We start from the raw sequence: 22,392 nt of genomic DNA, 5'->3' as shown, positions 1-22,392 counted from the left end.
TATACCGGTATATGCATCTTTATTCAAGTTGTCACGTGCGAGTCAACCAGGAACTGAATATGCCACTTCCACGGAAACAAACGGCGTGTACATATGCGCAACAGTTACATATTATTATTCGTTTGAACATCTTTATTTTGATATTTGTATAGTGCATGTGTATTTTTATTCATCCCTAATTATTTACGTTTGGCAAAACGATCTACTAGTATACATACTGCAGATTGTGCATGCGTACATGCGGGAAAGGGGTCAGCGATTTCTCACTGTCAATGTATACTCCGCAATGGGTCACGGAACTCTCAATTCCTCATAAAAACAACTAATACTATCAAGAACACCTTATTGCATGTCGCCTGAATCAACAGCTGTAGAGAAAGACAACTTCGAACTTGGCAAATTCGTCGTGTATTTCAAGAACAAGCGTGTACATGCGGGTAAGATGCCTTACCTTGGTATGCCAGAGAGAGCTGTGCATGCGCAGACCATGCTGCATAGGCTGAGCTAGTGATGGGCTATCTTGTAATATCAGTAGGATAGCGCTAACAGCTCGAGAAAAACCTCATCAAAGTTCGTCCATTTTCGATATAACGTAGAAAACCAATTTAAGGTGCTCGAACCATTTAATCGTGCACTTGAATCAGCCAATCAAATGTAGTAAAAATTACTGGGAGATAACCTCCTTAATCTAATTAATACACGAAGTGAATTTTGGCGCCTGTCATGCACGACCGCGACCGCGATCGCGCTATACACGCGTTGAGCTTGACAGAGCTGTTCAAGATGTGCTTGCTGGGCGAAACGGGAAGCCAGTGGCAGCGTTCTCCAAGATACCCTACAACACCCTCATGAATTATGTGCACGCGACAAAGGCCGGCACCACCACGACATCAAAGCGCCGCGGGCCACGCCCTACCATGCCGAGGAGATTGTGAATGACGGTAAAGTTACAAATACTTTCATTGTACCCGTATGTATATATTTCTCACCAGGCTTATTACTACTGTAGTCACGGGTGACTTGCACTCCGAACGAAAGAAGAAGCGAAGAGCGGTGCTGGTGCTGTGTCCGTGTCGCTGCCATGATGGGCCTCAAGCCCTTGCCTAATGGTCAAGTCAAAGCCAACCGCAAGAACGCTGTGCACGTTGTAGTGTAATTCATCGCATTACATGAAATACCTTTGCATGTGATGTTGGACCTCCAATTTTTCGTGCACACCTGGTTGTGGATTCCTAAAATGTCAGACTCGCGTCAATTTCAAAAATGGTCACTGACAGTTACTCACAACTGTATAATTGCATTACCTGTCTGGCTTTAATATTTAACTGCTGAAATAACCCCACAAAAAATATGCAAATGGATATACAAACGTTAAGCTAATTGTGTGCACAAACAACTGGTTCTCACATTTTGAGTACTTTTGCTTCGAAAATGGTATTTATGTCTGTCAAATAGACCGTGAAACACATTTTTTGAATGTCCAATGAATCAACTCCGCTTTGGCCTCATCCAGCACTTTTCGGAATGTGAATCTGATGCATCCATGCTGAGCTTCGTTCCTTCCACTGCAGCGTCTCGGAAAAAGTGTTCTTAAATTGGTTTTCTACGTTACTGTATGCGTATGTCGACATGCTGTCGGAGTACCACGCACATGCGCAACAAAAAAATTGCATCCGCAAAAGTAATGAAATATCCGGAACTGCTGAGTTTTCAATAATGTGAAACAGCGCGAATTTGTTGAATGAGTGCAAGGCGTCGCACATGCAGTGAACGATATAAAACGTGTCAGTACAACAGCCAATGTCCCTCTCCAACAAGTTGGATGGCTGCAAAGAAACTCCAGACTTTGCTTTCGCCAACCATGAATGCCTCGATTTTGGCCTTCCATAACATCGTGTTATGATGAGTTTTCGCCAGTTCCCGCATCTCCCTGGAATAGAATATTCTGTTATTAATATATCGACTTCGCTCAATTTTCGATTTACCTTCGATGGACGCGGGGAGGCCATGGGCAACATGGGCGTTGGTATGTGACGTCACAGCAACGATGCGGCATGTGTCGTTTGACGACTATTTCTATATTGAATTGACTTTTTTTATTGCCATTTTCATCGGGCACTCGACACAATTCATCGGGCACATGGGCAATTGCTTGGGCACACGGCCAATTATATCGGGCACACAGCCAAATATATCGGGCACACGACCAAATACCGGGCATTCGTCCAACTTAACCGCAAAAAGGTGTAGTAACGAGACATCAAACCAACACCGTCGTTCCTCCTGTCTACTTGGTAACTTTCGTGTATCGATCGGAGGGCGTCCAACTTTGTGCATATGCATGCTTTACTTGGAGAAAGCTTTCACAGTTTCATGGATAACACGACACTGATATGGGCCTTTCTACGTTGATCGTTTCATTCAAAAACGTAACTGCTACCTGTCGCTCATCTTGGCCCGCCGGCATATCGTATGCCGGCGGCGATTATGCAATCCAACAACAACGACGAGCATGACATCGTTGTCGCCAATCAAACACAGGGGGGGTCGTCGTACACTGCTAGACTCATGGACGACGAGGCGATTCAGTCGCTGCGTCGAGACTTGCGCGAGTACGAAGTCAATATTGCTCGGCATGGGCATCTGCAGGAGTACGTTGCGTCGAAACCGGTCCAAGTCAGCCGCATTGAGCTTCTCCAATCGACCTCCCCGGGCAACACCTACGATCCCCCAACGACCCCCTCCACCCACGGAACGCCGCGCCAAACTTCTCGGCGGCAGCACCCCAGTAGCGTCATTCGACACCGCGACTCGTTTGCCACCGCCATGGTCAAGCACCACCTCGGCTTTGACCCTCTTATGAAAACTGACGACGACATCGAGAACCAGGACATCACCCCCATCGCTGCCCCCGCAACGACAGGTGACGCCTTGCTGCTTCCGTGTCGACCGGCGTCCGCTACGTCGACCTCCTGTCAAACCACGCTACCATCGAAACCAACTAGCTGTCGACCAGCCACAGTCAACGTGGGTAAAGGAGAGGGGGCGCGGCAGCGTTTGTATACGAAAGTGCACTCCGAAGAAAAAGCATCGTTGCAAGGTTCGACAGTCTGTCGATGGTCATGACACAGGCTCTTAGTACAAAGTCATGTGAACTGTGTGATTAGGGCTAGAAGCACAGTACTTTGCGGCCAAAGACATGCTGCTGCGCGTACGTCCTTATATTGTCACTGGACCCCACAATTGTGACAACGTGATTGCTTGGATGTGTGAGCTGACTTGGTTGGGTTAATTCTGCGTTTTGTTGTAGCATATGGATCGGTGGGGCGTGCACAGTCGTCCTGACGGAGACGTCAGCCACTCGGTGTTTGCAAAGTTGAGTAAATTCGATGAAAAGGTTGGCATCCACCACCCTGAAGATGCCGACCATCGCAAACACCCACGATCTAGTCGACAGCCACCGCCAGTAACATCTGTGCTGCTGCCCCTCATGAGTAGTAGTGCTACCACACCCCGCCAACCACACAAACAAGTTAGAATACATCAAAACTAATCAATCCTTACCTGCCAAAATCAGTCTAACTACAGTAAGCGTCGTTGTACTTTTTGTTAACTTTGTAAGTTCTGATTGGCTGGATATTAAAACTGCCAGTCTCTGATTGGTTCGAAATGAAACCGCCGCAACACTGCCAACCGTCGCACACGACATTACGAGATGACCGCGCCCCCGACGGCGGTGGCGATCACCGAGGATTTCCTCTTGGAGCATGTTGGAGTGTACGACATCGTCGGCACCAAAGAGGTACTCTCACAACGGCATTTTCCATTAGTATTTCGATATAACAGTCATGTCTTAGCTCATGCTTCGCGACGAAGGTATCGACAGATTGGACCAACGGTGCGCGACACAGCTCGTGTCGTTGGAGCTACTGTCGCTGTCCCACAACAAGCTGCAGTCGTTGGAGCACTTTCAGCACCTCGTCAACCTCGTCGAGGTGTGCTACCCCCTTTTCCCATACTACAATTGTATGTGAGTCAATGTGTCTTGCTCTAGCTCAATGTAAACTTCAATCAAATCTCGTCTTTGGACTCGTTGCAGTGCTTCGGACTGCAAAAACTCTACGCAGCCAACAACAAGGTACCAGTCTCGTGAACATTCTAGGCCATACGAATCCTAACGTTTGCATGTTGTAGCTCACGTCCATGGCGCACCTGCGGTCGTTTCCACATCTCGTGCATGTGTCTGTGTTTGGCAACCAACTCGGCGATTTGGATGATGCCATGCAAACGTGCCGCCATCTCCTCAAACTCCGCGGTTTGGATTTGGACGGCAACCCCTGTGCCCGCGTCAAAGGCTACAAGTACCACGTGCTGCGTCGACTGCCCCGGTTGAAGGAGCTCGACGGTTTGTGCTCCGATATATGAAAAATGCATGAACTCTCCTTTTGTTTTTTGGCTGTGATGTGTCAATATTCCAGTTACTTGTATTACATTACAGGTGACACCATCCACGCACTGGATCGAGAATTGATGCACGATCAACAGCAGCACAGCCTCGTCCCTGGCTTCCGCCCGTCCACGGCCCCCCCCGCCCCCCCTATCGTTTCGAACTCGGCGAGTCTCCGCCACTTGTCGTCTCGAAGCTCGTTAGTTGGTACGTGCAGTTGAGTTTTACGGGGCGATATATGTATTATGCTCCTTATGATGGAAGGATCAGACAACGGCGACTCGTTGCGGGGACCAGTGCACCTCTTTCGCGACGATTTTCTTAACAACAACCCGATTTTGCTCGAGTATCTCGCCCAAGTAGGACCGAGAATTACTTTTCTCGACATATGTTGATCCATCGAGAATAGGGCGTGGACGATGCTCATAACGCAGCGCATGACTACTCGCCAACGTCCGAGCTCCGGTCTACATGTCCAGACGCTGTCGCAGCCCTCGCCACTGCTTCCACGTACAGCCATTGTACCGTCGTTCTAGTGTAGTAGTCTCATGTATATTTTGGCCATAGATTCGTGGACAGGATGCGTCTGGCGAACCCAGACCCGACGCCTGACGCTCTTGTGGTTGACGGTGGTGGTCGCACTCCGCCGTGCCCCATGGCCACCCCCACGCCCGTGGCTACCCACTCGATTGTCGACCCATCGGACCCCCACGCGACCATTCGAAAGCTGCTTAAGCACATCGAACAGTTGGAGGTACTTTTGCATTCCTGGCAACCAGCTAAACCATTGGGTAGAGAGAGGGTTTTGTAACTACCTCCCTTGTCCACGCACTGGTTTCTATGTTTAGCTAGCCGGTTTGTATGGTTAGCTAACCGGCTATGTACTATGAGCTGTAGCTATTTGTGCGCTAGGTGTTGAATTCTTGATCGCTAGAGTAGCTAGGAGTGGGTTGGTAGCTAGCTACGTTGGTCTCTGCATTGGCTGTTTCGTCCTTTATTGGCTACAGTAGTTGGTATGTTTGTGTGGCTAGCCAAGCTACGTAGCCATCTGTGCCTTGTTGGTGTCGTTATATGGAAATACTCAACTTGCAACGTTGTGGAAATATATGGTAGGCCAGCGTGGACATGTATAAAGCGGCGGCGTCCGACTCGGCCGTGACCTCTCTCGTAGACGAAATCACCCGCCTGCGCATCGAAAACAACAACATTCCCATCCTGCAAGCTGAGATCCACCAGCTCAAAGCCACCATCCGCCACGCCCCCCCCAACTATGACGACGACGACAATCAACAGCCTGGAACTATCAACGATTCGTCCAAGTCAGTCAAGGCTTTGCAGGTGCGATCAATAATCACATTTGGCTACACATCACCGAGTGATATATAGTCAACGCGGTGACTGCAATATTTATACTGGTATACATTTATATATTTTTTCCAGTGAATGAACTATTATCTGTGGTGCTTGGCTACACATCACCGAGTGATATATATATATATCTGTCAAACAACGCAGTGACTGTAATATATATACATTTATCTACTTTTTCCAGTGAATAAACTATTATTATCTGTGGTGATTGTAGGCGGAGAATGCTGCGTTGACGAGGCAAGTGAAAAAACTCCGGACGATGCTGGCCGCTCGTCAAGCCACCGACGACAACCATGGCCCCATAAAGCAGTCTAAGGAAGAGGTACATAATATATGAATATCTCGTGATAGAAATATATATAATATCTATTTAGTTCATACCCCCTCGACTATGTATTGCTAGATTTTGGACGAAGCTGCCGCCGTGGACGTGGAGCTCACGCATTTGATCATGCAGAATGAAATCTCCCTTCAAGTCATGCGTCAGGTTCAAATACAAATATATATATATATATATATATATTTATATCTAATGGCCACCATTTTTAATATATCCTAACTAGACGATTCAAAAGACCAAATTGGACATGCAACAGGACCGCGTGGCGCGATTGTACGACCTCTTTTGTCGACCAATCTATTTCTTGTCATATATATATATTTACATTATATATTAAAACCTTTTACATTATATATTAATAAACATTAAATATTAATTTGCATTATTTATATTTACATCATATATATATATATTGTGTGTAGGACGGGGCAGCAGCGTCCCAGCACGAGCGCGGGCGTGCTGCAGACCTTTGCCGGTCCTCGGCAGTCGTCGGTTCCGTCCTCCGTCAGTTCGTCGGCAGGGCGGCGGCAGCTGCACACGTCCGCGGGCCCCCGTCCGCGTTCCAAAGGCGCTGGTTGTCGCGTGTCCAGCAAGAAGACGCCGCCCGTGCCTGAAGACTCCCCCACTGACCAAGTCAACAACAATACTGGGTGCCCAGACCTGCTGGTGCTGCACTCGTAGTCTATAAATATATATCACACATATAGGTCCTGAAATGCCGAGATATTGTTGATTTATTTCGGCACGAATTGTATTTAATTAGGACCGTTCCGGCCAGCGACACCAGTTCCACGTGTTGCGCGCATGCGGAGGCACGATGCACTCGCGCGTCGCCACGTCCACTTGACTCAGCTCTACGCACTCTGTCAGCCTAACATACTACTAGTATTACTAGTAGTAGTACCTTGTAGCGTAAACTGGTACAACGGGGGCATGTCCACATTGTTAGGGAGGCACGCTTGCGGTTGCCTACAACTCCATCAAGTACACCACATATCATTTCAGGCAGCATAGCTATACATAAATATATATATTCATACATACATGTATATATCATATATATATTCATAAATACATATATGTATATATTGATAAATACAAATATCTATATATCCATACAAACATATATAATATATTCATACATATATATATATATATGTAAAAGAAAGAATCCCGAGATGGATGGAGTACTGTGGATACTATCGACCACACACATACATATGTACGACTAGTACTACTAGAGTCAATTCCCACCACACCATATAATTATATATATATATAAATACATACCGCAACTCGTCAAAAAAAGGGTGCGCCGCCGCCGCTAACGGATGCAACCGTCTACACGAATATGTACCACGACTTCGTTAGACCAAATTCCACCAACTAGTAGTTGGATACTACCAACTACTAGTATACTGTAACTGATACTAACCAACTACTCGTACTACTACTTTAACACAGTACCTCGCCGGAGAGTACGTGAGCATGCGCTGCAGCAGATCCAGCGCCAGGGGCGGACATGTGTCGGGCGGGAAGACGGACGGGAGGCGCGGGTGCACTCTGGGGAGGCGGAAGTCCGTGTGCTTGGGGTTCATGGCCTCCAAATCGGCGCGGGAGGGGGTGCCGACGACTTTGATGATGTTGAGCAGCTGATCGACGCCGCTTTCCCCAGGGAACAGAGGCTCCAGAAGCACCAGCTCTGCAAATACACACCCCAGGGACCACATGTCTACGAAACATGAATGTAACAGGCTAGTTGTCGAAATATAACAGACTAGTCGATGAAATATAACAAAGGCACGGGTCACGCATAGAACAGAAGTGGAAGTGTTTTACATAGTCCACATACCAGAAATATAACAGAACGTCCGAATTGTAACAGAAAACCGGTAGACATCTCAGGCACATAATAGAGGAAGCAGAAAGATATATAACAGATATTACCAGCGTGGTGAAATTGTTATAGCACAGTCCACATACCAACCATACAACAGAACGTCCGAATTATAACAGTTTGTGTCAAGTGGAAGGGATACCGATGGCGGTGGTGTAGTCGGTGGCGCCAAGGATGAGTTCTGGGGCCCGGTAAAAGCGAGAGCAAATGTACGACACGTTAGGCTCGGAGGGCTGCAGCATCTTGGCGCTATGAGTCATCTCCGTGAATATGGCAGAATACATGAGCATTATGACGGACCTGCCAAAGTCGCACAGCTTGATGACGTGGGTGCTAGGATGGAGAAGGACGTTCTGGGGCTTGATGTCGCGGTGGCAGATGCCGAGGGAGTGCAGATACCCGAGCGCGCAGCACAGTTGGTACACGTACAGCTTGACGTAGATCATGGGGAGACGCGCACGGCGTTCCTTCATCTGGCACACGACGCCGTAGATGGTCTGGGGAACGAACTCGAGGACGAGGTTGAGGTACAGGTCGTCGCTCTGCACATGATGATTAGGCTCAATTGCGACACAGACACGGGAGTCGGTGGCGTACGTTGTCGACGTGCGAGTAGAAGCAATGCTTGAGCTGGACGATATTCGCGTGGTGCAGCTGCCGCATGATCTGAAGCTCGCGGTTCTTGATGCGCTTGTCCTGAAAGATCTTCTTGATCGCGACCACCTCCCCCGTTTCCACGACCACCACGTGGAACACTGCGCCGAACGATCCGTATCCGATCTGCCGCTCCACGTGGTAATGGATCGTGCGACCCTAGGAAGAACATGTCGCCATGAGACACATCCTCTTGGCACTTCTACGTACATCCGACAGCACATGCGAGGAATCCTCGAGCGTAATGCTACGTATGGCCGCCTCCGCGTCCATGATCACTGAAGCAGTGGATTTCATCGCATCCGGACGACACCCCGTACATTGTACCGTACACTGTATAGTGTACCGTACACTGATCAACCCATAGTTGATTGCGCAACTCGGAACTGTCCGCCGAGCCAATATCATTTTCCCAGGCGGCGGTCGCTCCACAAGCTTTGGAGCACTTCAACTTAGGCTAGATGCATAGCTGGGGTATGGGTGCACACCGATGCCAACGCAGGATTCAAGGTGTCCTAGCCAGGATTATACCGCCGTACTGTATTCACAGACTAGGACAACCGATGCAACTTCATATGAAGCTGGTGGACATTTCACTGCCAATGCACTGTACAAAGTTCAACTTGCCCCGTTCACCAACTAATCCCGTCTGTCGATACTGGTTGCGCAATAGTAGATGCCACATTCGCGATCCGGTTAAGTTTCCGGATGTTAAAGGCAGACCACCAAGAAAAACACTTGCGTTCATTATGTGGCTCAGTTAAATGTCAGGTGTACGAATCGCATTACACAAGCCCAGTTGAATACATGCTTTCTAAGGTAATGTTAAAATGCGTATGTATTGAATGTATGTAGAATGCAAAACAAGATGTAGGCTATTAAATGCGTATATGACATACAAACACCAAGTCATATTTTCGTACTTGATTGAACCCACTCCAACTTGATGCTTTCGTTTTTTCGAGTATTGTCCTAGGGATGTATCTTTCATTTTTGCAATTGCATCCTCCATGTGGAAGCTCACCCCGCTCACTTCCCGCGCCATGCCCAAGCTCCCGCTCGCCGCCGCCGCGACCACCACGCGCTCGTTCCAGTCCAAGACGTTCCAAGACCATGTGCAGACGGCGACCATGTCAGACCGCACCGAACAAATCCTCGCCGGCGGCCGACATCTCTTTCCCCTCCTTCCCAAGGCATTTGCCGGTGTCAAGCAGATCGGCGTTGTGGGTTGGGGTTCTCAAGCTCCCGCACAGGCCCAAAACTTGCGCGATTCCTTGAAAGGAACGGACATTCGCGTGAAGGTCGGTCTTCGCTCGAACTCATCCTCGCTGCCCAAGGCTCGGGCCGCGGGCTTCACGGAAGAAAGCAACACGTTGGGCGATCAGAACGACGTCCTGGCCGAATCCGACTTGGTGCTCCTCCTTATCAGCGACGCCGCCAGTGTGTCGTCGTACAAGGACATTTTCGCGCGCTTGAAGCCGGGGGCTACTCTCGGTTTGTCGCACGGGTACCTCCTCGGCCACTTGGATTCCGTGGGCGAAGCGTTCCCTCCGTCCATCAACGTTGTCATGGTAGCGCCCAAGGGCATGGGTCCGTCTGTGCGTCGACTGTACGTCCAAGCGGCGCAGAACAACGGTGGCACCGCCGGCATCAACGCCAGTGTCGCCGTCCACCAAGACGTGAACGGCCGCGCGACCGACCACGCGCTGGGGTGGAGTGTCGCGTTGGGATCCCCATATTCGTTCCCCACGACCCTGGGCGAAGAGTACAAGTCGGACATTTACGGCGAGCGCGGCGTGCTCCTCGGCGGCGTGTACGGCCTCATCGAAGCGCTGTTCCGCCATTATGTCCACCAAGGCAAGTCGCCGGCGGAAGCGTTCCACGACGCCGCCGACAGCTTGACCGGGCCGCTGAACACGCTCATTTCCCACCACGGACTGCTCGCCGTCTACGATGCATTTGAAGGCGCCGACAAGGAAGCGTTCGAGACGGCGTACACGTCGGCGTACCATCCGTCGCGCGAAGTGCTCGAGGAAATCTACGACGAAGTGGCCAGCGGCAACGAGATCCGGTCCGTCAACATGGCCGTGGACCGCCAAGCGCGCGGGTTCCCCATGCTCGCGACGCTCGAACACCGCTGGATGTGGAAGCTCGGCGACGAACTGCGCCGCTCCCGCGACGCATCCAAGCTCAAGCTGCACCCGACCACCGCCGGCATGTACGTGGCCATGATGATGGCGCAGATCGATGTACTGCTGTCGCATAACCACGGGTACTCTGAGATTGCGAACGAGAGTGTGATCGAAGCCACCGACTCGTTGAACCCGTTCATGCATGCCCGAGGAGTGGCATACATGGTGGACAACTGCTCCATGACGGCGCGCCTCGGTACGCGCAAGTGGGCTCCGCGCTTTGACTACACGCTGACGGAGCAGGCGCTGAGCGTCGGCGGCGACAGCAAGACCCCCCTCGAAAAGAAGGAATTGCTCGCCAAGTTTACCAGCCATCGCATCCACGATGTCCTCAACACGTGCTTGAAGCTGCGCCCAGACGTGGACATCTCGGTCGTGTAACTCGCGCCACACTGTCGATTTTTACATACATTCAATATACATACACTCTCGTCGTCGCACTACACAGTACAGTGCTGTACCCAAGAAGCGACGGACGACATCGAGCTGTTTACATGCACGAGGAAGGGGATTGTGTGCTTGGTCCCCATGGATACAGAGAATGGCGTATGCTGTCGGTCGGAAGCATGACAAAGTCCAATGATGATGCGTGAGTAGAGGAGGAATGTTGTGTTAATCGTCCAACGTGCCGTCGTAATAGTCTACTTTGAGCAGTCGTCCGTCGAGTTCCTAGGAGAAAGCATGCATCATCACGTAGATGCGAACAGGCAGACAAGGGTGGGTACCTGGCCGTTCATGGCAAGAATGGCGCGAAAGGCGTCGTCGGCTTTCTTGTAGCTCACACACCCGGTCAAGTAGATGTTTTCTGTCTGCGTCGGCGCGAACGATACTATGGACGCGACATGCATATGAGGGATGGTTGGACGTGGCGTCAAGGATGCACAATACCTTTGAGGATAGGACCAAATGGTTCGAAGGCCTGCTGAAGGCGCTGCGCATCCGTTCGCCAATGGATCCCTGTAATAGATGAGAACATGCTTCCAAGGAACGTCGTCTAGTCCCATCTGGACATACCTTCCACGTAGATGTTGGTTGCGAACGACCGCCGCAACAAGTTGCGCGCTACAACCAAGGATGCCATGTCCGAAATGAACAAAGAAATGTTGAAGTTCTCTATCTATTGGCTAAAATAGTATTATATTACGAAGCGTTGATTGGTCGATATTAATCCAATAGCGAATCAAACAACTTGATTTGAAATAATATACTCCATTATATCCAATCAAAGTGGCGCATTGGAGATCCAAGCAGGGGGGCGAAAAAAAGTCGAAACTTCTGACATGAGCAAGCCGTCGATGGCGGCGGCGGCGGCGGTAGCGCCGCGACAACCGGATGGAGCAGAGAACGACACGAGGGGTATTGGTATCTCCAACTCGACCCACACCATGGCAGATGTAAGTACACCCTTCCTCCTCCTCGGTGTACTTACTGTACATCATGGCGACATGATTGTAGGGCAAAACGATTCATTACTCAGCCGAGAGGATCATCGGCAATGGAAGCTTTGGGGTCGTATTCCAGGCATCGATCGAAGAGACCAATGAAGTGGTGGCGATCAAGAAGGTGCTGCAGGACAAGCGGTTCAAGAATCGGGAGATGCAAATCATGCGGCAGCTGCAGCACGACAACATTGTCCAGCTCAAGCACTGTTTCTATTGCAACGGCGAAAAGGTACTTCCCATGTCACCATCCCCGCCTTGGTCATCGTCGTATCCTTCCTCGCTTCCCACACGTAGCCCGACGAACTGTACTTGAACCTGGTCATGGAATACATCCCCGACACATTGTACGGCGTCGCGCGGCAACTCCAGCGCAGCAAGCAGCTCATGCCGATCGTACTGGTCAAGTTGTACATCTACCAGATCTGCCGTGCGTTGGGGTACACGCACTCGATGGGCATCTGCCACCGCGATATCAAGCCCCAGAACCTGCTGTTGAATCCCACGACTCATGTAGTCAAGATCTGCGACTTTGGCAGGTACATCGAGTGTCGTGTTTTCCCACTCCACGTGTCTCCTCCACTAGCGCCAAGATGCTCCAGAAGAACGAACCCAATGTGTCGTACATCTGCTCGCGATACTACCGCGCGCCCGAGCTCATCTTCGGCGCGACAGACTACTCCACGGCCATCGACGTGTGGTCCCTCGGGTGCGTCTTCGGCGAACTGCTGCTCGGGAGCCCCTTGTTCCCCGGTGAAAGCGGCGTGGACCAGCTCGTGGAGATCATCAAGGTCCTCGGCACCCCCACAAGGGACCAGATCGAAGCCATGAACCCAAATTACACCGAGTTCCAGTTCCCTCAGATCCAGGCGCATCCGTGGAGTAAGGTCTTTCGCAGTCGGACGCCCCCAGAAGCCATCGACCTCATCGCGAAAATGCTCGAATACGACCCCATCAAGTACGTTTGTACTGTATATATATATATATATATATATATACTATGATGTTATCCTGAACTTTAGCCAAAATGTGGCTAACTTTTGTGCTGATTTGCCAAATCTCTGAATTTTGTATGTAAAAAAACGCCAGCGGAAATGCTTATCAGACTAATTGAAGGCACACACTACTTCGCTGTTGATTGGTTGAACTGATCATGTCCTGGAATCTGATTGGCTCAATACTTTTTACTTCCGATTCTCGTTTACATTTGGACGTCGCTCCGGTTTTGAATAAACAAAACAATATGAATTTAAAGTCTGATGGTTGGTATATATACTGTATGAATGTATATATTTGGTATTGGATATGTAGAGGGTTTGTATACTGTTGTCTATATATATATATATTATATTATTATATTACAGCCATTGGTATTGAAGATTTGTAACGTTTTTGGGATTTGGGATCTTGGGTATATATATACATAAACATACATACATATATATTTCTTGGTGTGGTGAGATCTCTCTATGTATTCATGCTGTGGATATTGTGTTGTATATATATATATTCTATCCTTGTCAATTGCACTAAAACTTTAGATTCTATTTGCTCCGTAGTTTCTATATATGTATATAAATATATTGCAATATCTCCATGTTTATGGGCTGTGGGTAGACGTATCAAGCCGCTGGAGGCCGCCGCGCATCCATTTTTCGACGAACTGCGTCAAGACCCGTCGATTAGTCCGCTTGTGCTTCCCCAGAACGTGCCCCCGCCCGTGCTGTTTGACTTTACATGGCAAGGTACTGTTGTCCAAATGTCCTTGGTTTGCTTGGTCGTACAACCAAATGTCCTTGGTTTGTCTCTCCAGTATGACGAGACTGTGTGTGATTTAGAGCTGAAAAGTGTGGACGTGGCGACGCGGGACATCCTGGTACCCAAACATGCGCGGACGGCAACCAACTGGCCGGACGTAGTTGGGGCAGAGGCGGGAGGCGGGGGAGGAGGTCCTCCGCCGGTGGACGCACCTGCCGACTCTGAACAACGTGAGTGAGTAGGAGCAAGTACCTGTAGCCCCCCTAGCAATATGACCAATGTTTTATACTACTACTCTAACGATATCAACCAGAATCTCGGAAATCTAGTAGTTCTAGGCTGGAATACTAGTAGTAATAAGTTACTACTAATACTGCTAACCCTATTAATACATAGTACTGTACAATGGGTTGATCTGCACCATGAGATATAACACACGTGAATATAATTACACAATATCATTCAATATAATATCAATTCACAATGTCAAGTGAACAATCAAACACAGGACTGTACAATTTATTAATAATACTAAGTATTTCAATAAATTGCTCAAATTAAATTACTATACCATGAGATATAACACACGTGATCGAACACATAATACTAAGTATTTCAATAAATTGCTCAAATTTATAATTAGTATATATTGGTACTAACTTCCAGTTAATAGTATTAATACTACTATTAATAGTTCTTTACAGCCCAAAAGGCAATATTAGTTATTTGTTAACGGCTATGCTCTGGCCGCGGCAGGTCGTCTAACAAGATGGGAGGGAGGTGGGGTTCTAGTTTGGAGTTTGGATGTGCGTTTCTTGGGCGGGGACGACTTGGTGTCATCGAGGAAGTCGAGGTGCACGCGCATCGACTTGTGCGCCAGCCGCGGCGACTTTCGCTTTTGAGACGCGTCGGCCATGGACGGAAACACGTCGCCGCTCATGCGCTTCTTCCCGCCGGATCTTCGGTTCACAGTGGGGGTCGTGTGCACGGTCGGGACGGGTGCAGGTTGGGACGCGAGCTCTTGAAGGCACGACGCGACGAGAGGACACAAGAGGGTTTCGGCGAGGTTGTGGAACGCGCTGAGGGCTTTGCGGGTGATGGGCCAAGCTTCCAAGCGCGCGAGGGTACAAGAGTCGCGGAAGAGTCGAAGCATGACGCGACGAGGTAGCGCGTACGGGTTGTCCTCGTTGTGCTTGTGGTCGGGAGTAGTGTCTGGGGCTTCGCAGTCGGAGAATTCACCGTCGCCCAGTGATACCGTATCGTCATCGTTGTCGTCATGGGTGTCGCTGTCGGAGCTGTCGCTGTCTGAAGATTCAACTGGCGCGGAATAGATGACGTCGTCGTCGGCAATGTGTGGTGGTTCGGACTCGACCACGTCGTCCGTCTCGCGATGCAGCAAGGCCAGTCGAGAGTCGTCGGGGGCGTCGTAACCATACAGCTTGACACCCACTGCGTGTGCCGCATGCACAACATCGTATGACCGTACAACGTACTGTTGCCGCCCGTCGGCGACATCCGTGATGTGGGCCGTGGCCGTGGCGACATGGGTGAGAAAGGCCTCGGTCAGGACGGTCACTTGTTCTTTCGTCACATGTGGAAGCAATGCCAAGTCTGCCTTCTTCATTGCGTCATGGATCATGCGCTCCACGCACCCTTCCAAGTGTTCTTGCTTGAGCCACGACACGTATCCCATCTTCGCTCGTCCTTCGCGCCAACTGCAGAATTGAGAAATGACACGGATTCAATATTCCCGCCACCGTCAAATCGAATAATCCGGATAATGGTAGCTTGGTGGCATTTGATTGGCCAATCCCTGGCGGCAGTCGAGATTTTCAGCGGTGCGGTGAAATCAAGCGGCAGGGTGGCCCGGAACGAGGCTTACAGTCTACGTACGGGTGCTCCAACATACAATGCATTTGCTGGCTGTATACATGACTTGGCTAGAGCTTGATTAACCGACGCTTTCGTTTTGGTGCATCGCTCGTGGCCCTAGCCAGATGCATGTGAAGGAACGACTTGCAACGATGGATTGTGGTATCAACTTACAGTTGGTTAACATCAAGAAAGGATAACGGCATCGTTGTCTTATAAGTGCTGCAATGCTAGGCAGTTGGAATTACTGCCGACGACATGTATGCCAACATGGCCTGTGGAATCAAATGCACACAAGGACAACAACAATACGTCCCTCGCCCTCCTTTGTTGATGCTTTACGATGCAAACATACACATCCAGTTCACTATTCTATGAACTGAGGCCCTCATGTAAATAACGTTACCTGCTGTACATGACACACTCGATAGCGGAAGGAACCATACACTGAAGCCATCGATGTCTACCACCTTATTCACTCAAATGACGAACAAACTCCGAGTGCTTTCTAGTAAACAATTGCATCTAATCAAACGCTCATCTATCTTTACTCGTTCTTGAGCACAATGCGGAACCGAGCTTGGCCATCGTGCACCTTTTGCATGGCGGCGGCGGCATCTTTCATAGCCATCACTTCCACGATCGAGTTGACGTTTTTGTCGACAGCAAACTGCAGCATGTCTTCAATGTCAGCTGGGGACCCAATCACGGACCCAACGAACGAGATTTCACGCGGCACGATGGAGAACGCATGGAACGAGATGGGCACTTCCGGCAGCCCCACGAGCACGAACTTGCCCTCGGTGGCTACGAGGCCCAGCAGCATGTTCCAGTCCGTCTTATCGCTGTACGACGTGCACAGAATGACGTCGAGCGACTGGCTAGCGGCGGCCACCTGCGCCGGGTCCGAGTAGTTGACATACTTGTGCGCGCCGAGGAGGTCCCTGCACTCGCGCTCCTTCTTGCCCGACGACGACAGCGCCGACACCGTCGCGCCCATCGCCACGGCCCACTGAATTCCCAAGTGCCCCAAGCCCCCGATGCCCAACACCCCCACGTTCATACCTGGCCCGACGCCGAACTTCTTGAGCGGCGAGTATGTCGTTACACCAGCGCACATCATGGGCGCGGCGCTCTCGGACGTCAACCCGTCCGGAATTACAAACGCAAACTTGTGGTGGCATCGGTAATAGTCAGCGTACCCACCTTGCGTGACGTACTTGGCTCCGTTCGGGAGGTCCATCGTGCTGTTGTACGTCCACTTCATGTCCGGACACAGCTGTTCGCGGTCCCGCCCGCAGGCCGAGCAGTCGAGACAGCTGGCGCACTGAGCCCCCACGCCCACGCGGGTGCCGAGAGCAAACTTGGCCGGGTCTACTAGCCGACCAACGCGGACGACGTGGCCGATGATCTCATGCCCGACGACCATGGGGTACGGAATGGGGCCCCACCCGCCAGACACGGTGTGCAGGTCGGAGCCGCAAATGCCGCAGTGTGTGACCCGGATCTCTACGTCGAAGTCCTCATCGAACGGCTTGGGGGTGAACGAGTGGGGCTTGAGGTCGAAGCCTGGCACGAACGCAGCTTGCCCTGTGTACGTGTCGATGGAAGGAGATGACATCGGTAACTAGTAACGTCAGTAGTTGTTGTCTGGTGTAGTGTGAGTTCGAAGACGAAACTTTGAGAATGAAATGGGAAACCAAGCAAGTGATGTGTGATTGCGAAGACGCTCGACTCGACGAATCACTGATCACGGAACTTTGCTGTTGCCATGTGGTATTAAAAATACCTCGAGTATCAAAATACAACTGTGTCGAGTCGACGATAGTGTTAACCGTGAATGTAAGGAAGTCCACCGACTTCAGCATGTCAGCCCTGCAACAGAAACCCAACAGCTTTTGAACGTTCAATTCTACAATTATGACCTGCGTTTCAAGGACTGTCAAGTTAGCAGTACCCATGGAACTTGTTGAATGAACTGGTTGGTGGTCGTACATATCTACACCTAACTTGTCATCATGTACTCCGGAGTATTATGGCCACAGGAACAAAGGGATGACCTTACTAATAATACTAGTAGTAAACTACTCCTACTAAAGTAATAAAGTACTACGAGGGATTACAGCATTACAGGGAAATACAGTACTCGCACAAGGTGAGTATTTTCGCCCAGGGACGAATCCTGGTCAGAATATCAACTTCACCATCGGTATATTATGAGCGCGAACGAGCGACAATCGACTAACAGTAAGATACCACTACAGTACAGTACTACAGTAAGTATGTACTGACAGTGAGTTTACCACCATTATAACCATGCACTATTGTCGCCAAGAGGTCAAACTATTTAATACTATTAATAGTACGACGAAGCACGCCAGTTTTGTGTACTACTAGTACGTACTAGTAGTACTACACTCACATTTTGTGGGATATCTCCGCAACCAATGGGAGTTGCGAGCTGCTGTGCCAATTAGATTGCTGGAAAGGTGGTTATGCCTACATGGAGCGATCTCCATGTCATCACAAGGACTTTCTATACAACAGTCGATTTTAGCACGGAATGGAGATAATGCATACACATACTAAGATAAACAGAGTGAATGTCAATATTGAAAAGGTTTGTCTGGTAACGTTAACGTTATACTAACTAGTAGTACGAAGTAGCCAATCAAATCCACACTTCGACGAAATCATCACGAGTTAGTGTGTAAATGAATTAGAAATCTATACTGGACCACTTTTACATGCAAAAGTACATCTGTCACAGAATCAATAGAAAGATGTGGCGAATCAGCACAAAAGTCCTAATTTGGGTAAAAAGACAATACACCATGTAACAACACAGATAATAACTGGCCAAATCACTGTCAACCCCAATTCAAAACGATGTAACTGCCGCGACTGTTCAAGATCCTCAATGTCCGTGCGGGTGCCAGCGGTAGGCACCAAACCCGTGCGCAAGCAGCCGATTCGCCATGCGTCTTACAACGACACGAGCGACGGCAGCGCCGACAGCTTCAACCCAGCCATGTGTTCGTTAGTCGACAAGCGCGAAGTGTGCGCCGCGGTGCTGCGCGAAGGGCTCGTGCAATCCTTCGTGGACCTATTTTACCTCGTGCATCGAGTGGATACTCACGGTACTAACCAGGCTTAGGCAGTACGAAGTACTATTCATTTTTGCATAACGACAATGTATGATGTTGTAGTCACGGCCGACGGACATGAAAAGAAGGAGGCAGTGGCGATCTCCCCTGCACAGATGACGTTTCTCCGAGATCACCTCACGGCAGCCGAGAAAGCCCGGCGACAAGGTGACGTAATCCACGTGTTTGAGTCGTACGAGCGGCTCGCGGTCCATTTCATGGTAGTCCTGTACCCCAAATACATCAATAATATACATGTTCATTTCAACCTATGGCTGACCCTAGAACCAACACGACCTGCGCACGGGCGTGTTCTTTTACGAAAAGTGCCTCGAAATCGCGCGTATCTCGCGCAACCAAGACTTTGAGCTGGCAGCGCTGGAAAACTTGGGCAACGCGTACTTTGGTCTGAAGGAGTTTGACAAGGCCAAGGACAACCTCGAAAGCCACCTCGCGCTCATCACGACGTTGAGAGGGCCGCCGGGTGCCATTGCGTCCAACAACAACCACACCGCCCAACCCGCCATGGCCCAGCTGAGCAAAGTGTACGAAGAAGTCGCAAGGCAGCACGAAACCAAGGCCGAGTACGACCTCGCCATTGGCATCCACGCCAAATTTCTTCGAGTACGTTGCCTGGGTTCTATATATCTAATATATATATTGGCCGATTTCTCGAAGTTACTGCATCGTACCTGCGCTTGCCTAAGTCGTTTCTATATAGGTATAGATAGATACATGACAAGGAGGAATCGCGAGTATATGGAGTTGTTGGGTATTGAAAGCTCGATCGCTTATTATATATGTAGTGCGCCCAAGAAGCCAAAGACTTGGCGAATGTTGCGGCGGGGCATTTCCGCATCGGGTGCTGCTTTAACGCGATGCACCAGCCCACGGACGCCCTCGTGTACCTCAAGGATTACGTACGTCCTATTTATGGTTGTAATGTACCTAGTAGCGATATGTTGTATGTCAGCTAGCCATTTAGGTGGAATGAACGTACGATTTTGTCGATGAATTTTCTTTACCGGTGAAAAAAGCGTTTATCTTGTTGTTTTAGCTCATCATGTGCAAGAACTTGGGGGATGCTGAAGGGGAATGCAATGCCTATGCAGCCCTTGCAACGACCTTTGAAGCGCTAGGCCATGCGTCTCAAGCGATGGATTACCTCAATGAGTACCTCATCACCGCCGAGAAAATACGTACTCAATAGTAATTACGTACTTCTACTTGCTGAACGTCCAATAGAAAACGTGGTCGCCCAAGCCGAAGCGTGCCGACGCCTCGGGCTGCTGTACAGCGCCGCGCGGAACTTCACCTTGGCGGCGGAGATGATGGAGCGCAACTTTGATCTGATAAAAAACGCGGCCAAGAGCGACACCGCCCTCCTGGACCAGGCCAGAATCAGCCTCGGCGTAATCCGGGCGCACCAAAAGTTCGATACTTTTGTCAACTTTGTCACAGCCGACGTTGACGGACTGCTCAAGTGGAAGGCGGCTAGGACCATCGAGCCCAATGCGTCCTAGTAGTACGAAACGACCAAGGCTGTCAAATGCCAACAAATATATATATATACATACAGTATATATTTCGTACTATTATACTACTTCGAAGTATTCCTTACTTCATGGTGTCCAACTCAGCACAAAATGCCTGTCGTACGGGCAAACTATCAGTAAGGTGGCGCCACCACCTTGCCAGTACCAAGACAATACTAGTATGGCCCCGTTGACAAGTGCAATGTGTACTAGTATTACTATACTGTGGGTATGTATGGAAGTGGGAAGGTCACCCCAAGAGGATGTTGGTATCGCGGAGAATCTTGACTTCCACGGCCAGCGCCTGCATCTCGCGCTTCTCAGCGTTGATCACATGCATGTGGCCTTCTCGATCTTGCACCACGACGTGCAATTCCGAGCTCGACGACATCGTCTCGGTCCTTGAGGTGTCGTCCATATCGGGCACAATTCGCGGGCCAGTGGTTGCCGTGGAACGCTGAGATTCCTCGACGTCTTCTGTGGCTGACTTGTTGTCCCTATTCGCCCGGTGGGGGTGGGGGGACTTGGACTTGTACGTGGCGGCGGCCAGGGCGCGCATCACATGCGGCTGTTCTGGCAGCCCAAAGGAGGTCAAATGGCTTGCCAGGAACCAGCGAAGCGTGCACCAGGCGCGGATCTTCATGTCCACACACGTGCCCCCGTAGCCAGGCTTGTCGACCACGGCGCCTCGGATTTCGGACAAGATGGACGTGGAGTTGAATACAAGTTGGCGGCCGAGCGAGTTGCGGGCCAGAGATCGCCACAACTTTCGATTGACAATGTGGTCTAGCGCCAGGAGACCAGCCAAGTTGCCGATGACTCCCGCCGCGAGCGTAGGCAACGCCCGAACGTACCAGCTCTCAAAGAAGAAAACGTAGGTGGCGTCCAAGTTTTGGGTCGTCGAGTGCAAGTCGACGATCACCGAGTTGCCAAATTCGACGAACGCGTTCCTTTCAAACAGCAGCAGCACGCTCAGGTACATCCACGTGACTGAGCTAAAGTTAAGCCACCCCATGACCGTGTTGGTGCCCGTGTACTGCGCCATGCTCACAAAGTGGCACATCCACTTGGCGGCTTTGAGCAGGAAGCAGTTGAGCCACAGCCACCGCACGGTCATAGACATGAGACGCAGCTCGATCCACAGGTCAAACCCGCTGTTGGCGTACCACCGATTGAGTATCCTGGAATAGATCATGCTGATCTCTTCATCCAAGAGCACTGTTAGCGTATAGAGCACGACAAAGATGTCGCTGTTGAAGCAAATGTCACTCAGGCCAATCGCGGTACAGGGCTGGCGGTACAGAGGGGGGGCGATCAACCGAAGGAGGCGTTGGGGCAGCGTTTGCTGGGTAAAGTCCATCCACTGGACGGTCTTTTGACTGGCAGCGTACACGCCAAAGAGAAGCAGGAGCGTTGAAAACCGAATATACAGGGCTGCAATTGGACCCCCTCGACGCTGAATAATGATCCCTAGCTCGTGACTGCCGCCCATAATGGCTTTGCTGGTTGTAATTTCAAGCGACTTGGCGTTTTCGTTGTACGTATACTCGATCACACAAGTGTCCAGCCCGAGCTCCGTGATAGGCACGCACCCCGAGCAAAACGCTTTCAAGAAGTACCGGTACATGAAGACGGATCCCGTCGTCACTTGGCCGGGCGGGGGGAGGACGAGGGGGGTCGTGAGGCGGAGGTCCGTGCTGTGCCGCCCTGGGGTGTACCCCATAGCCCGTAACTGCGTCTC

At 50.3% G+C, this 22,392-nt stretch overlaps 10 protein-coding genes across 13 annotated transcripts in view; 6 read left to right on the top strand and 4 right to left on the bottom strand.

The window, feature by feature from the left end:
* Positions 1 to 2,435: 2,435 nt before the first annotated feature.
* H257_13834 lies at positions 2,436 to 3,570 on the top strand. 2 transcript variants are annotated; one of them, XM_009841507.1, is made up of 3 exons: positions 2,436 to 3,100; positions 3,168 to 3,211; positions 3,311 to 3,570. In XM_009841507.1, exons 1-3 carry the CDS (start codon positions 2,473 to 2,475, stop codon positions 3,551 to 3,553), a joined length of 915 nt encoding a protein of 304 aa, XP_009839809.1. In that variant the 5' UTR covers positions 2,436 to 2,472; the 3' UTR covers positions 3,554 to 3,570. The 2 variants fall into 2 exon arrangements, with proteins under 2 accessions (XP_009839809.1, XP_009839808.1); XM_009841506.1 differs by lacking the exon at positions 3,311 to 3,570 and having other exon boundaries at positions 3,168 to 3,305.
* Positions 3,571 to 3,703: 133 nt separating this feature from the next.
* H257_13833 lies at positions 3,704 to 6,879 on the top strand. Of its 2 annotated transcripts, XM_009841505.1 has the most exons (13): positions 3,716 to 3,802; positions 3,858 to 3,995; positions 4,055 to 4,138; positions 4,195 to 4,405; positions 4,499 to 4,654; positions 4,718 to 4,806; positions 4,857 to 4,957; positions 5,015 to 5,201; positions 5,561 to 5,785; positions 6,033 to 6,140; positions 6,222 to 6,305; positions 6,382 to 6,431; positions 6,581 to 6,879. In XM_009841505.1, exons 1-13 carry the CDS (start codon positions 3,716 to 3,718, stop codon positions 6,837 to 6,839), a joined length of 1,779 nt encoding a protein of 592 aa, XP_009839807.1. In that variant the 3' UTR covers positions 6,840 to 6,879. The 2 variants fall into 2 exon arrangements, with proteins under 2 accessions (XP_009839806.1, XP_009839807.1); XM_009841504.1 differs by having other exon boundaries at positions 3,704 to 3,802; positions 6,382 to 6,581.
* On the bottom strand, positions 6,866 to 9,025 carry H257_13832 (CMGC/GSK protein kinase). The gene is made up of 8 exons (XM_009841503.1): positions 8,920 to 9,025; positions 8,653 to 8,868; positions 8,356 to 8,597; positions 8,198 to 8,304; positions 7,626 to 7,890; positions 7,449 to 7,499; positions 7,063 to 7,127; positions 6,866 to 7,012 (listed from the first exon to the last, which is right to left on the bottom strand). The coding sequence occupies exons 1-8, from the start codon at positions 9,004 to 9,006 to the stop codon at positions 6,918 to 6,920; spliced, it is 1,128 nt and encodes a 375-aa protein (XP_009839805.1). The 5' UTR covers positions 9,007 to 9,025; the 3' UTR covers positions 6,866 to 6,917.
* Positions 9,026 to 9,715: 690 nt separating this feature from the next.
* H257_13831 (hypothetical protein) lies at positions 9,716 to 11,374 on the top strand. The gene has a single exon (XM_009841502.1). It carries the CDS (start codon positions 9,720 to 9,722, stop codon positions 11,280 to 11,282), a length of 1,563 nt encoding a protein of 520 aa, XP_009839804.1. The 5' UTR covers positions 9,716 to 9,719; the 3' UTR covers positions 11,283 to 11,374.
* A 139-nt stretch (positions 11,375 to 11,513) lies between these two features.
* On the bottom strand, positions 11,514 to 11,982 carry H257_13830 (hypothetical protein; the record flags this gene model as incomplete). Its single annotated transcript, XM_009841501.1, has 4 exons — positions 11,514 to 11,570; positions 11,627 to 11,730; positions 11,790 to 11,858; positions 11,916 to 11,982. 4 exons carry the CDS (start codon positions 11,980 to 11,982, stop codon positions 11,514 to 11,516), a joined length of 297 nt encoding a protein of 98 aa, XP_009839803.1.
* Positions 11,983 to 12,149: 167 nt separating this feature from the next.
* H257_13829 lies at positions 12,150 to 14,506 on the top strand. 2 transcript variants are annotated; one of them, XM_009841500.1, is made up of 6 exons: positions 12,150 to 12,295; positions 12,357 to 12,572; positions 12,638 to 12,879; positions 12,927 to 13,298; positions 13,958 to 14,085; positions 14,179 to 14,506. In XM_009841500.1, the coding sequence occupies exons 1-6, from the start codon at positions 12,182 to 12,184 to the stop codon at positions 14,334 to 14,336; spliced, it is 1,230 nt and encodes a 409-aa protein (XP_009839802.1). In that variant the 5' UTR covers positions 12,150 to 12,181; the 3' UTR covers positions 14,337 to 14,506. The 2 variants fall into 2 exon arrangements, with proteins under 2 accessions (XP_009839802.1, XP_009839801.1); XM_009841499.1 differs by having other exon boundaries at positions 12,357 to 12,879.
* Positions 14,507 to 14,792: 286 nt separating this feature from the next.
* Positions 14,793 to 15,813, top strand: H257_13828 (hypothetical protein). Its single transcript, XM_009841498.1, has one exon. The coding sequence runs from the start codon at positions 14,868 to 14,870 to the stop codon at positions 15,264 to 15,266; it is 399 nt and encodes a 132-aa protein (XP_009839800.1). The 5' UTR covers positions 14,793 to 14,867; the 3' UTR covers positions 15,267 to 15,813.
* Positions 15,814 to 16,400: 587 nt separating this feature from the next.
* Positions 16,401 to 17,734, bottom strand: H257_13827 (hypothetical protein). The gene has a single exon (XM_009841497.1). It carries the CDS (start codon positions 17,589 to 17,591, stop codon positions 16,518 to 16,520), a length of 1,074 nt encoding a protein of 357 aa, XP_009839799.1. The 5' UTR covers positions 17,592 to 17,734; the 3' UTR covers positions 16,401 to 16,517.
* Positions 17,735 to 18,867: 1,133 nt separating this feature from the next.
* On the top strand, positions 18,868 to 20,721 carry H257_13826 (hypothetical protein). The gene is made up of 6 exons (XM_009841496.1): positions 18,868 to 19,110; positions 19,180 to 19,337; positions 19,402 to 19,740; positions 19,923 to 20,036; positions 20,174 to 20,315; positions 20,362 to 20,721. Exons 1-6 carry the CDS (start codon positions 18,891 to 18,893, stop codon positions 20,637 to 20,639), a joined length of 1,251 nt encoding a protein of 416 aa, XP_009839798.1. The 5' UTR covers positions 18,868 to 18,890; the 3' UTR covers positions 20,640 to 20,721.
* A 129-nt stretch (positions 20,722 to 20,850) lies between these two features.
* Positions 20,851 to 22,392, bottom strand: part of H257_13825 (hypothetical protein) — a gene marked incomplete at its 5' end in the record, with an annotated part of 4,172 nt that continues 2,630 nt past the window's right edge. Inside the window, one exon of the mRNA XM_009841495.1 lies at positions 20,851 to 22,348. Coding sequence (XP_009839797.1) covers positions 20,902 to 22,348 — 1,447 coding nt within the window. The 3' untranslated portion in view covers positions 20,851 to 20,901. The remainder of the gene's footprint in view (positions 22,349 to 22,392) is intronic.

Source organism: Aphanomyces astaci (assembly GCF_000520075.1).
Source record: "Aphanomyces astaci strain APO3 unplaced genomic scaffold supercont1.51, whole genome shotgun sequence".
In the NCBI taxonomy this organism is placed as follows: Eukaryota; Oomycota; class Saprolegniomycetes; order Saprolegniales; family Verrucalvaceae; genus Aphanomyces; species Aphanomyces astaci.
The sequence above is the reverse complement of the archived record's forward strand: the minus strand, read 5'-3'. Positions and strand labels throughout refer to the sequence as shown.

Bases quoted from the DNA above. Each gene is read 5' to 3' on its own strand.
- H257_13834 (XM_009841507.1), top strand. From the start codon at position 2,473: ATGCCGGCGGCGATTATGCAATCCAACAACAACGACGAGCATGACATC. The intron at 3,101-3,167 runs GTTCGACAGTCT...CTGTGTGATTAG, and splicing joins AGAAAAAGCATCGTTGCAAG to GGCTAGAAGCACAGTACTTT. The intron at 3,212-3,310 runs GTACGTCCTTAT...GTTTTGTTGTAG, and splicing joins CCAAAGACATGCTGCTGCGC to CATATGGATCGGTGGGGCGT.
- H257_13833 (XM_009841505.1), top strand. From the start codon at position 3,716: ATGACCGCGCCCCCGACGGCGGTGGCGATCACCGAGGATTTCCTCTTG. The intron at 3,996-4,054 runs GTGTGCTACCCC...GTCTTGCTCTAG, and splicing joins ACCTCGTCAACCTCGTCGAG to CTCAATGTAAACTTCAATCA. The intron at 4,406-4,498 runs GTTTGTGCTCCG...ATTACATTACAG, and splicing joins CCGGTTGAAGGAGCTCGACG to GTGACACCATCCACGCACTG.
- H257_13832 (XM_009841503.1), bottom strand. From the start codon at position 9,006: ATGAAATCCACTGCTTCAGTGATCATGGACGCGGAGGCGGCCATACGT. The intron at 8,869-8,919 runs GTACGTAGAAGT...TGTTCTTCCTAG, and splicing joins CCTCGCATGTGCTGTCGGAT to GGTCGCACGATCCATTACCA. The intron at 7,013-7,062 runs GTACTACTACTA...CAGAGTGCGTAG, and splicing joins GTACCAGTTTACGCTACAAG to AGCTGAGTCAAGTGGACGTG.
- H257_13831 (XM_009841502.1), top strand. From the start codon at position 9,720: ATGTGGAAGCTCACCCCGCTCACTTCCCGCGCCATGCCCAAGCTCCCG.
- H257_13829 (XM_009841500.1), top strand. From the start codon at position 12,182: ATGAGCAAGCCGTCGATGGCGGCGGCGGCGGCGGTAGCGCCGCGACAA. The intron at 12,573-12,637 runs GTACTTCCCATG...TCCCACACGTAG, and splicing joins TCTATTGCAACGGCGAAAAG to CCCGACGAACTGTACTTGAA. The intron at 14,086-14,178 runs GTACTGTTGTCC...TGTGTGATTTAG, and splicing joins GTTTGACTTTACATGGCAAG to AGCTGAAAAGTGTGGACGTG.
- H257_13828 (XM_009841498.1), top strand. From the start codon at position 14,868: ATGGGAGGGAGGTGGGGTTCTAGTTTGGAGTTTGGATGTGCGTTTCTT.
- H257_13827 (XM_009841497.1), bottom strand. From the start codon at position 17,591: ATGTCATCTCCTTCCATCGACACGTACACAGGGCAAGCTGCGTTCGTG.
- H257_13826 (XM_009841496.1), top strand. From the start codon at position 18,891: ATGTCCGTGCGGGTGCCAGCGGTAGGCACCAAACCCGTGCGCAAGCAG. The intron at 20,037-20,173 runs GTACGTCCTATT...TTGTTGTTTTAG, and splicing joins TCGTGTACCTCAAGGATTAC to CTCATCATGTGCAAGAACTT. The intron at 20,316-20,361 runs GTACTCAATAGT...AACGTCCAATAG, and splicing joins CATCACCGCCGAGAAAATAC to AAAACGTGGTCGCCCAAGCC.